The 13559-nt window shown below is 39.3% G+C and overlaps 1 protein-coding gene across 1 annotated transcript in view; it reads left to right on the forward strand.

The window, feature by feature from the left end:
* LOC126473640 (attractin) overlaps positions 1-13559 on the forward strand; it is a 293725-nt gene that overhangs the window by 68834 nt on the left and 211332 nt on the right. The window contains exons 6-7 of the mRNA XM_050100828.1: positions 7036-7115; positions 13294-13444. Coding sequence (XP_049956785.1) covers positions 7036-7115; positions 13294-13444 — 231 coding nt within the window. The remainder of the gene's footprint in view (positions 1-7035; positions 7116-13293; positions 13445-13559) is intronic.

Consider the following 13559-nt stretch of genomic DNA (forward strand, 5'->3'; position numbering starts at 1 on the left):
TTTTCTTTTGTTTCCTTTACTGCTTGCTCAATATACAGATTGAATAACATCGGGGAGAGGCTACAACCCTGTCTCACTCCTTTCCCAACCACTGCTACCCTTTCATGCCCCTCGACTCTTTATAACTGCCATCTGATTTCTGTACAAATTGTAAATAGCCATTCGCTCCCAGTATTTTATACCTGCCACCTTCAGAATTTGAAAGACAGTATTCCAGTTAACATTGTCAAAAGCTTTCTCTAAATCTACAAATGCTAGAAATGTAGGTTTGCCTTTTCTTAATCTTTCTTATAAGATAAGTCGTAAGGTTAGTATTGCCTCACGTGTTCCAACATTTCTACGGAATCCAAACTGATCTTCCCCGAGGTCCGCTTCTACCAGTTTTTCCATTCGTCTGTAAAGAATTCGGGTTAGTATTTTGCAACTGTGACTTATTAAACTGATAGTTCGGTAATTTTCACATCTGTCAACACCTGCTTTCTTTGGGATTGGAATTATTATATTCTTCTTGAAGTCTGAGGGTATTTCGTCTGTCTCATACATCTTGCTCACCAGATGGTAGAGTTCTGTCATGAATGGCTCTCCCAAGGCCATCAGTAGTTCTAATGGAATGTTGTCTACTCCTGGGGCCTTGTTTCGACTCAGGTCTTTCAGTGCTCTGTCAAACTCTTCATGCAGTATCTTATCTCCCATTTCGTCTTCATCTACTTCCTCTTCCATTTCCATAATATTGTCCTCAAGTACATCGCCCTTGTATAAACCCTCTATATACTCCTTCCACCTTTCTGCCTTCCCTTCTTTGCTTAGAACTGGGTTGCCATCTGAGCTCTTGATATTCATACAAGTGGTTCTCTTCTCTCCAAAGGTCTCTTTAATTTTCCTGTAGGCAGTATCTATCTTACCCCTAGTGAGACAAGCCTCTGTATCCTTACATTTGTCCTCTAGCCATCCCTGCTTAGCCATTTTGCACTTCCTATCGATCTCATTTTTGAGACGTTTGTATTCCTTTTTGCCTGCTTCATTTACTGCATTTTTATATTTTCTCCTTTCATGAATTAAATTCAATATTTCTTCTGTTACCCAAGGATTTCTATTAGCCCTCGCTTTTTTACCTACTTGATCGTCTGCTGCCTTCCCTACTTCATCTCTCAGAAGTACCCATTCTTCTTCTACTGTATTTCTTTCCCCCATTCCTGTCAATTGTTCCCTTATGCTCTCCCTGAAACTCTCTACAACCTCTGGTTCTTTCAGTTTATCCAGGTCCCATCTCCTCAGATTCCCACCTTTTTGCAGTTTCTTCAGTTTCAATCTGCAGTTCATAACCAATAGATTGTGGTCAGAATCCACATCTGCCCCTGGAAATGTCTTACAATTTAAAACCTGGTTCCTAAATCTCTGTCTTACCATTATATAATCTATCTGATACCTTTTAGTATCTCCAGGATTCTTCCAGGTATACAACCTTCTTTTATGATTCTTGAACCAAGTGTTAGCTATGATTAAGTTATGCTTTGTGCAAAATTCTACAAGGCGGCTTCCTCTTTCATTTCTTCCCCCAACCCATATTCACCTACTATGTTTCCTTCTCTACCTTTTCCTACTGACGAATTCCAGTCACCCATGACTATTAAATTTTCGTCTCCCTTCACTACCTGAATAATTTCTTTTATCTCGTCATACGTTTCATCTATTTCTTCATCATCTGCAGAGCTAGTTGGCATATAAACTTGTACTACTGTAGTAGGCATGGGCTTTGTGTCTATCTTGGCCACAACAATGCGTTCACTATGCTGTTTGTAGTAGCTAACCCGCACTCCTATTTTTTATTCATATTAAACCTACTCCTGCATTACCCCTTTTTGATTTTGTATTTATAACCCTGTAATCACCTGACCAAAAGTCTTGTTCCTCCTGCCACCGAACTTCACTAATTCCCACTATATCTAACTTTAACTTACCCATTTCCCTTTTTAAATTTTCTAACCTACCTGCCCGATTAAGGGATCTGACATTCCACGCTCCGATCCGTAGAACGCAAGTTTTCTTTCTCCTGATAACGACGTCCTCTTGAGTAGCCACCGCCCGGAGATCCAAATGGGGGACTATTTTACCTCCGGAATATTTTACCCAAGAGGACGCCATCATCATTTAATCATACAGTAAAGCTGCATGTCCTCGGGAAAAATTACAGCTGTAGTTTCCCCTTGCTTTCAGCCGTTCGCAGTACCAGCACAGCAAGGCTGTTTTGGTTAATGTTACAAGGCCAGATCAGTCAATCATCCAGACTGTTGCCCCTGCAACTACTGAAAAGGCTGCTGCCCCTCTTCAGGAACCACACGTTTGTCTGGCCTCTCAACAGATACCCCTCCGTTGTGGTTGCACCTACGGTACGGCCATCTGTATCGCTGAGGCACGCAAGCCTCCCCACCAACGGCAAGGTCCATGGTTCATGGGGGGATATACTCTGTATTGTGTGTTTTATTCATGTGCAACATTAAGTCTGTTCTTTTATATAGATAACAGACTAAAACAAAATAACAAATAACCAAATAAAATAACATCATGAGTTCTTTCTTCGGAGATTGGGCCAGCTTCAAATAGGTGTTTGTATTTCTGGAGGAGAAATCTTGAATTGTTATTGAGTTTAGGGATGTAAGATGTTCTGCATTCCCTAGAAATATATCTATGAGGGATGATTCTAACCAATTTGATAAACCTATCATGCATCTCTGAGTTTGGCTCAAGCTTTACGACTTGTTTATAAACTGAATCGCCTTATAAATTAAATCGTCTTTTAAATTGGGCAGTTTCTGACTTCACCACTGCTGCCACAGTGCAGATCACTGGTCGATGCATTCAGGACGACGACAGTTCGATCCCGCATCCAGCCATCCTGATTTAGGTTTTCCAAGATTTCCCTAAATCGCTTCAGGCAAATGCCAGGATGGTTCTTTTGACAGGGCGAGGCTGACTTCCTTTCCCATCCTTCCTCAATCTGATGAGACGAATGACCTCACTGTTTGGTCTCTTCCTCCAAATCAACCCAACTGGTCGATGCTGAGTGAGAAGGAAAGGTCCCAAAACTTCCTTCTTGGCCTGCTGGGCAATATGATCACTCACAAATATGTTGTGCGGGTTATACTGTCCACGCCATCTCCCACTGTTGAAGGAGCATGGCAGCTTTGGATCATGTATTAATATCAACCCCATCTGTTAAGCCCGTTCTACAAGATCTTCTCCATTATTTTTAGTCTCCAGGTAACATCAAGATGTGCTATAGCTGTTGAAGTCACCCGCGACCAGCTTTATTGAATGGGATTGAAAATTAGGGTATTCCATGAACTTGAACTTAGCATTTGGTGTTTATGCACTGATGTCACCGTGTGTGACTGAATCTCAACAGTCATGATTTATATATCGCTTTGGGGGGTAGACCTGTTGACAGAATGTTTAAGCCAGGTCTGCTACTGGGGGTGTGAGCCATGAGGAAAGGTGTTGGGAGCTGGTGTTGTGTAGGGATGGACAAGTATATTGTGTAGGTTCGGTGGATGGCGGAATACCACTGTGGGAGGTGTTGGAAGGACAGTGGGCAGGACACAACAAGAGGTAGTCGAAACTTTGGTGGAGAATGCAATACAGTTGCTCCAGTCCTGGGTGGTACTGAGTTATGAGGGGAATGCTCCTCTATGGCTGGGAGGTGGGACTTTTGGATGTGGTGGAAGACTGGAAAGATAAGGCATGGGAGATTTGTTTTTTTACAAGGTTGGGAGGATAATTACGGTCTGTGAAGGCTTCAGTGAGACCCTTGGTATATTTCGAGAGGGTCCTCGTCACTCAGATGCAATGACCATGGGTGGCTAGGTTGAATGGAAGGGTCTTCTTGGTATGGAACAGGTGGCAGCTGTTGAAGTGGAAGTATTGCTGGTGGTTAGTAGGTTTGGTATGGACAGAGGCACTGATGTAGCCATCTTTGAGGTGGAGGTCAACATCCAGGAAGGTGGCTTGTTGGGGTGAGTAGGATCAGGTGAAACAAATTGGGGAGAAGATGTTGAGGTTCTGGAGGAATGTGGATAGGGTGACCACACCCTCGATCCAGTTCGCGAAGATGTCATGAATGAATATGAACCAGATGAGGGCTTTAGGATTCTGGGTGTTTAAGGAGAATTCCTATAGATGGCCTATGAATAGGTTGGCTTAGGATGGTGCCATGTGGGTGCTTGTGACCATGCCCCAGATTTGTTTCTAGGTAATGCCTTCAAAGGAGAAGTAATTGTGGGTGAGGATATAGTTGGTCATAGTAACTAGGAAGGAGGTTGTTGTTTGGAATCCGTCGGACGTTGGGAAGGGTAGTGTTCAATAGCAGTAAGGCCATGGACATTATGAATGTTAGTGTAAAAGGAGGTGACATCAGTAATGATGAGCAGGGCAACCATGTGGTAATGAGATAGGTACTGTGGAGAATTAGTGGAGGAAATGGTTTGTATCTTTTATATAGAAGATTAGGTTCCAGGTAATAGGTTGAAGGTGTTTGTCTATGAGAGCAGAGATTCTCTCAGTGGGGGCACAGTAACCGGCCACAATGAGGCATCCTGGCTGGCTGGGTTTATGGACATGTAGAAGGTAGGAGTGTGAGGAGTGGTAGGGGTGAGCAGAGAGATGGACTATGGCGAGAGGTTCTGGGATGGGCCTAAGGATTTGGGAAGTGACTGGAGATCCTGCTAGATTTCTGGAATGGGGTCACTGTGTCAAGATTTGTAGGTGGATCTATCTGGCAGCTGTCAGAGTCCTTCTGTCAGGTAATCCTTGCAGTTCAAAACTGTAGTGGTGGAGCCTTTGTCAGCAGGTAGGATTATAAGGTCAGGATCAGTTTTTAGATAGTGAACTGTGGCTCTTTCTGTAGGTGTAAGGTTAGTTTGCATGTTGAGGGATTTGGGGAATAATGGTGAGGCAAGGTTTGAGGTTAAGAAATTCTGGAAAGTTAACGGGGTGATTTGGGGGCAGTGGGGGTGGATCATGGTTGGATGGAGGAGTGAATCGAGTTAGGTAGGATTCAGCATTGGTCTTTGGTTGAGTCTGAATGTTTCTCTAATCTATTTCTTACTTTTAGGCAAATTATTTCACAAAACATTTGCCCTTTTTTTGTAAAAACATTTGCACAGAAGACTAAACATGAGCCAAATGAAAGAAAAACGTTCTGCTATATAGTATTTAAGAAACCTGCCCATTACTGGGAGGGGGGAACTGTATCTCACAGTGTCATTAATAGTGGATTCAAATACTGTGAACGTTGTTACCCTGTTTGGCTAGCTGCTAATATGTGGTTTGTCAACAGTGAGTTTTCCACAAATCAAAATCAGCTGGCTGTTGAATCCAAACAATAATGTAGACACCCTAAAAAAGGTAATTCACTTATTGATCAAATAAGGTGATGCAGTCATGTCAAATTAAGACTATATATGGATATGTTGTGTAAAGGAAGTGATACATATATGCTGAGGACATTTTTTTCCCTCTCGGAGACAATCTCTCATTTTCTTTTGAAAGAGAATATACATTAGGATAGATTACTACCCACGACATAGTAGAGGCATTGAGCAGTGGACAGGGGTACTTAAAAACTTATACCATAAACTTTGAATGTTAACTCAGCATCACCTCTATGATAAGAGAAATCTGTCCTATTTAATATTGTTATTGCATCATGGGTTTTCCTTCATTTTGGGTGACATGTAGTGACACACAAATATCCCACAAAATGAGCACTTCTTTCAGCTATATGAACAGTGAACTGTATAGTTTTTGCCATGATAAGTAGGCTAACATTGTAATTTTAAATCTCAGTTCGAAAACTTTGAAACTGATGGTAATTGTTTTGACTTCCAGGAAAGAGAGCATTTTTCAAGCGGTTTGCCCATTCATGAAATTTTAATCATGCTGTTCATAGTAATTATGTAGAAGGGTATGGTGCAAATTATGGAATATTGGTGTCTGTTAACAGTGAACCTCTTACACAATGAATTAGAAGGCCTGCCCCTGAGAAAAGAAAGGCTATTTATGGTCCTAAGAAAAGCAGATGACAGACTTCACTTCACTGGTAGCATACTGGGAAAATGTGGTCTATAAAGAAGAATACTTGCAATGCATTTGTATGTCCCACCATGGAGTGTTTGCTGAAGTGTATGGGCCCTTACCAAATAGGACTAACGGGGATATTGAATATGCAGAAAGAAATGCAGTACAAATAATCACAGGTTTGTTTGATTTATGGGAGAGCTTAACAGAAATGCCAAATAACTTGAATTGGCAGCTGCTTTAAGATAAGACACCAGATAGCCTGCAAAAACCTGCTTATAAAGTTTCAAGGACCATTTTAAGCAAAGAAATTGAGGCATATACTACAGCCCTCTCTGTTACACTCTTTAGGCACCACAGCTGCAAGATTAGAATAATTACAACATGCACAGAGCATTTAAATAGTGAGTCTTCATATGTATGGAAAAAATACCAATATGTGGTACATTGGGGAGTACCCTCTGCCAGGTGTTTCAGTAGTTTGCAGGATGTGGATGTATATTAAAATTCGGTTCTGTCACCTTAAAGGTTGCAAATTGTTGTATGAGACAGTTATGGACGAGCTCTGTTACTTAGCTGGCCTGCATGTTGATTGTGGCAGCAGTTAAAAGACAATTCTATTGTCTACTTGTGTGATGTGAGACTGTTAGAGAATTTCATTGCTCATTTTGGCAGTTCAGTTGGTAAAGTTCACTTTTCTCTCAAAGTGGTGGGAGTGTGTTAAATACCTGTCACTGACCCATTTCTCTCTGTCATATGCTAGGAGGGATATATTGTAATTTCTGAAGAATGTTTAGCGTCACACTTACGAACAATTGTAACTATATAAAAGGTATTACAGGACATCACATAGTGTTCTGAAGAGCTCTGCTTTCAATCCAGTATGTCCAGTATGTGTTGCTTATGTATAAGATTTTATTGTATTGATGCAATTTGTCAGTTAATACAACATGGTTTTTAAAGGTAATGTGTGGGAAACACATCACATGGACAGCAAGAATGTTCCACAGCCACGTTACGGCCATTCTGCTGTTCTTTTTGGGGTGAGTTATTTATATAATTACTAATTTCAAATTTATGTTGGTAATTGAAATAGGAAATCTCATAAATTTTCATGAAACTTGCACTTTTCCAGTATTGAACATTTCTAAATGTGCACTGCTAAACGGTATTCCAAACATCAGATCACTAAGATTTGAAAATGGTTTTCATTTTTTGTAGAACTTTTAAATGCTTATTTCCATACCTACATTTGCTTTGCATACATATTTTATACTTTAAAAAATACATTTAGTATAGTTGCTACTTAATAGGACAATCAAATCTAGCTCATAGGGATTTTATTTCTGGATCTGTGAAATCCTAGCCGGTTTTTAGTATTTGTGTATTACATATTAAAGAAATAAAATGAGCTTCAGCTTCTCTGCCTACCTTTAGAGGATCAGATGGATTTCAGTTATAGAAAATTGCAGTTCCTTTTAGCTCTTTTATCATACATGAGTCAAGAATTGTTCTGTGGAAAAAATCAGTTACTAAAATCAAAAGTGAGTATAGTGCAATAAAAAAGTGAAATTGTGTATAAAGTGGTATTATGACTATTTCACTTGGAGGAGAAAAAAAATTTGTAAAAGGAAAAGCTAAATAAGAAGTTGTAAATGCTGTAGGAAAGAAAATTTACTAAAAATTCCCATTACAGTAGAGCTCAGATTGCAAGAATCAGCGTGAGTTAAAATAAACTGTTTACAATTTCAACTTCTAGACCACCAACCATACACTGTAAGCAGTTAACTGGCTACAGAGTAGCTCCAAAAATTGAGGAGAAACAAGTAGTAATGAAAGACGATGAAGGTGTTTTTTTTTGGAGGGGGGGGGGCAAAGTCTGATATGGGGAAGAGGACACCACAACAGGTGACTGATTTTTGACGTACCATTCAGATGTGTGGAAGGATGATTCTGAAGGCTTATCAATCTGCAACTTTTGGAGATGCTACTGAAATGAGAATAAAAGTATACATGTGTGGTAAAATGTAAACACCACTCACATATTAGGCCGTGAGACAGTCTCAACTTACCAGATGTTGCCTCTAAAGCAATACAAGGAGTGATCTATGAGCCTAGAAAATGTGATCAGTATGTCGTCAATCCCTCTTGTTGTTATTGCCAGCAAATGAATCCTGCTGATGTCACTGCTTCTTTATTCAAGCAGCTCCTCATATGGCATCATGAGGCTGTGTGGAACCTGTGCTTGAGCTCCCTTCCTCAGAAAAAATCTGAAAAGGTATGAAGAATGGAACCCAGGTCCTACTGCACCGAAGGCAGTGACCCCAACCTCTTTGCTTTGGATAGAGTCTTCTTTTGTCAGTATAGGTATATGACAGTTGTCTGTGCGAAATGATATGCCTGTAGAAGTCCTGGACAATTTCAGCCTATTCTGCTTTGCATAAAAATTACGGGTAAAGACACAAGGTAATAGTGGTTTACACTAATTGAAAAATAGAGTTGTAAAAATAAAAAGAATTTCATATTGTTGATATGTACACCCATTCTTTCACTGCTGCAAATTCCATATTGTTTATCTTGTGAATAAGATTAACTGCTTTATTTTGACTCTGGTTTCCATATTTAATTCCTCATAGCAACACTTTCAGGTTAAATTGTTATTTCCAGTGGTAATTTCACCAATGGAACCACTGCTATGAAACCCTACATATCCAAGCAAAGTATTTATATGAGAGCTTGACATGGTGTCAAGTGGATATATATACATCCACGACAACCGATTATTATTCCAATATTTTTATTGCAGTCTATTGTCACATTTATCATAATAATGAGGACCACTTCTGTTCAAATTTCAGACATCTTCAGATCAATTGTAATTGAGCACTCCCTCAGTTATATGTGCTATGCGCAGCTTCCATATAGCAGCTACATACAGCACATAAAACTGATGGGGTGCTTCGAAACTACATTTGATCTAAAAATGTCAAATTTTGAATGAAACCAATAATCATTCTTATGACACATTATGCGACAATAGACTGGAATGAAAAATATTGTTATTAAGTAGTTATAGACACTTTTGTGTAATTATAATAATTACAATTTCTTGTGTAGATGCTGAAGGTGCTTGAAACAGTTACATGAAACATGTTTGGGCAAGAAATGAACTAGAATTCATTGCAAAAGACGAATAATAGCTAATCTTGTACAGTGTAGAAAAGATTTTCAACTGAATTAAGATTGCTTACAGACAAGGAGTATTTTGGGAACACCACAGTGATTGAGGATCTGAGGTTTTAATATATTGGTTAACAAATCTGTTTTTGAGAGAAAAGAATGCAGGTACCCCCTTCTCTAATCACCTCCTCAGTAATCCATTTGACAAAATCACAGCCCACTCATAATAATTTCTTCTCCGAAGGGAAAATCTATGAACGAAACAGTGGAACTACTATGGGCACTTTCTTGGCGCCATCTTGAGCCAATCTGTTTATGAGCTTCATGCAGGAATCTTTCATATTAGTTCAGCACCCTAACCTACTTCATTTCTTTGTTCATTGATGCTATTTTCATGGTCTGGGCCCATGGAGAGTACAACTTTGGCTCTGTCCTCCAAAGTCACAGGCACTCCACAGTGCCGGCTGAACTAACACTGGCAAGGCTACATTTTGACAGGTGGATTGGCTGTGATGGGGGTAGATGGAAAGGAAGGTTGGTGGCTAGTGGATTTGAGTGAGACAGCCAGTTTGCTGGCTAGAGCATGGGAGGGAGAGGTGGCTGGTATACAGGCTATGCATGTGATGCATAACTGTAGGAGCACTGAAGGTGATGTGGGGAGTTGAATTGAGAGGGTGACAGGACAGAGGAAGGAGAACCTGCTGGGTGGAGGGTTTGTGGATAGTAGATTACCTGAGGTGAGGCCAGGATGATCACAGAGGCAGATAATGTGTTGTAAGTGTAACTCCTCATGTGCTTGGTTCAGAGAAGCTGGTGGTGGAGGGAAGGATCCATATGACCCAGGTTGTGAAGCGGCCATTGAAATGGAGCATGTTGTGCTCAGCTGCATGGTGTATCACCTGGTGGTCAACTTTGTTCTTAGCAGCTGTTTGGCAATGGCCGTTCATCCTGGTGGACAGCTGGTTGGCAGGCATACCAACTTAGAAAGTTGTGCAGTGTTTGCAGCAGGGTGGGTATATGACATGGCTGCTATCACAGATTGCCTGGCCCATGATGAGGTAGGATAAGCCGTGACAGGACTGAAGTAGAAAACATGAATTGTTAGAGATAAAAGACTGTTGGAGGACATGACAGCAAGTCAGTAGCTGAGAAAGAAGTGAGTCAAAATTGTATATCCTACATTTTGTACTATCTGCACATTAGGCTACACTTAAGCAAATGAAGGAGAAATTTGGAAAAGGAATTTAAGTTGAAAGAGAAGAAATAAAAACATTAAGGTCTATTGTTGATATTGTAATTGACAGAGATGGCAGAGTACTTGGAAGGTAAGTTGAAAATGAGATAATACAATGAAAATCAATATGAGTAAAACGAGGGTTATGGAATGTTGTCAGATTCAATCAGGTGATTTGGAGGGAATTAAATTAGGAAATAACATAGTAAAATTAGTAGACAAGTTTTGCTATTTGGGAACAAAATAACTGGCTGTGGCAGAAGTAAAGAGGATATGACATGAATAGTGGCACTAGCAAGGAAAGTCTTTCTGAAAAAGAGAAAAATGATTACATCAGATATAAATTTAAGTATTAGAACTCTTTTTCTGAATGTATTTGTTTGGAGTGTAGCCGTGTGTGGAAATGAAAAGTGATGTTACAAAAAAAAAAAAAAAAAAAAAAAAAAAAAACTTACGTACTGACAGAAAATTTGTAAACTGGAAGAACAGTAACCCAGAAAGTAATTAAATTTTCTACACTGTTCTGTGTATTTATGTACCAGGCACCAGTCAGCTGCAGGTGAATGCTTGTCTGTCCTTAGTTTAATACCTTTTTATATTGTAACTTAAAATGTTGGGGAGTTCATCAGTAGATTAAACGACCCGTCTGTTAACGGTACTGAGACAACAAATGCCAACATACTTTGATACTGTTTTCAACTTAACAAGTGTTTCTTTTAAAAAAAGTGAAATTGTTGTATGTTGTCTTTTTGTAACAAGTAATAACTCACAATTTTTTGTTACACGTAATTGCTTTGTGGTTACTTGTAACCACTCTCTTCCAGAATAAAGGAAGAAAAATTACTTTTTGACTTTCTCTGTCTGATACGCTCAGATTTGGTTATATACTTTTTTAAAGAAACCACCTTTGCAGAGACCTTAAGCAATTGAAAGAAACAATGGAAAAGCAAAATGAAGTTGACCATACAATGATCTGAAAAGGGCCCTTGAATATGCAAGTCTGATGCTTCCTCGAATCATTCCCCATCTTGAAAATATGATGATGGTACTCAGTGGATTCAGTAAAAATATAGTGGATGCATAAGTAGGAACTTGCACTCTATAAAGACATTTTGACAGAGCATGTAGGGGTAAGTTACTGATTGCATACAAGAATTGAGATTTGGAGCAACTGTTTGGGGAGGCTTGGGGGAATAGGAGTCACTCGTGTCAACTGTGTTTGCAGAGTGCTCACCCTGCGCTTTACCACAGTTTGGCAGTGATCGAATGAATTGACAGCTGGTTGGTGATCATGCCCGTATAAAGGCAGGTAGCAAATGAATGGATTGAGTGGTATACCACACCATTTCAGAGGTATACCCAACTTTGTTAGCAGCCATTTCATGTAACAGCTTGTCTGAAACTGCTGGATGGCTTTATATTTAGGAAGGATCACCTTCTAGCTGTCCATATCTAAGAGTGCTCAGTGCACTGTGCTGTCAGTAATACGTACAAGCGAGTAGAAGTCATTGCTTTCAGAATGACTTCAAGTGTTGTTTCATAATGTGTGGAGGGATTATGAATGGAATGACAATGGCTCTGAACATCAGTACTGCAATTGTCAAATATTATGTAACTTTCATTTATCATTCTAAAGTAATGAGGGAACTGATCTTATAAGAATTATTTTGGTTCTATATTATCAGAAACGGATCTCTTTGTTGATGTTGTAATCAATCTGTATATTGATTGAAATACTCCACGCATTCAGATTCATCATATTTCAAATATACAAAAAAACTGTAACAATTAGTAATAATAGTTATTAAAATCAATTTATTACCCCAGTATCTAGAACATAGTTTGGTGTTTGCCACTGCTCATACTAAAATAGTACACTTCGTGTCATCAGTGTGTAAGTTCGCATTTTGAAGTATTTTATGGTATTGTTAGTTGTATTGCTGGAGGCCATTGATTAACAACCATGAGCCTGTGAACTGTTAAGCTTTTGGAATAAAATGTTGCACCCTCTATAACTGAACATGAACAGTAATTTTATCATATCCTCCATCTATTACATCTTTAATCTTCACCCACATATTCACATTCCACAAGCCACTGTTAGGTGCATGACTTGTACCACTGCTAGTCATCCCCTTTCCTGTTCCACTCGCAAATGGAACAAGGGGAAAGTGAGTGTCTGTATGCCTCCTAATAGGTCCTAATTTTATGCAGTCAGTTGCAAGTGCTGGTTCTCAAAACTTTGTATACAATATTCCATGAAAACAATAGCATCTACCCTCCAGTTCCCACTTGAGTTCATGGAGCATTTCCGTCATACTTACTCATTGCTTATACCTACCAGTAACAAATACAGCAGCACATCTCTGAATTGCTTCAATGTTTTCCTTTAATGTGATCTGATAGGGATTCCAAAAAGCTGAGCAGTACTCGAGACTGGATCGCACAAGTCTTCTATATGTGGTCACTTTTAGAGATGAGCTACACTTCGCTAGAATTTTCTGAATAAACCGAAGTTGACCTTTCACCTTCCCTACAACCAATCTTATTTGCTCTTTCCACTCTGCAATTTAAATCGCTGCCCTCTAGAACCAGAATCCAGCGTCTTACAATGGTGCCACCTCACTTTAATTTCAAAAGCAGCACACGTTCGTCTTGAAAGCAAAAGATTTATTCGTGCCTAAACAGTTATTTTTGCCCAACATTTACTGATCGATGTGCTCCTGTAATGTAATGCAATCATTTTGTTGTACTACACTGGGTAATTATGTCTTAGTTTTCAAAAATATACTCTTCTTCATTTTCAGGATAAAATTTATGTATATGGTGGTGTTGAAGAAAGTGGAACAATTTCTGCAGAACTTTGGGCATTTGATGTAAATGCCAAAACATGGGAAAACATAACAGTTCGTGCAGAGCACTGTAATGCTACTGCTCCAAATGGTTCTATGCTGTGTGGTATGCAGTCTTAATAAAGCTGTTTCTGTATTCAAATAGTTAAAAAATATTAAAAAATGCAGCATTTCATTTCTAAATAATAAAGCTACATTATTTTTCTTTAGTTTGGAATAAA

The sequence above is a fragment of the Schistocerca serialis genome, chromosome 4, assembly GCF_023864345.2.
Source record: "Schistocerca serialis cubense isolate TAMUIC-IGC-003099 chromosome 4, iqSchSeri2.2, whole genome shotgun sequence".
In the NCBI taxonomy this organism is placed as follows: Eukaryota; Metazoa; Arthropoda; class Insecta; order Orthoptera; family Acrididae; genus Schistocerca; species Schistocerca serialis.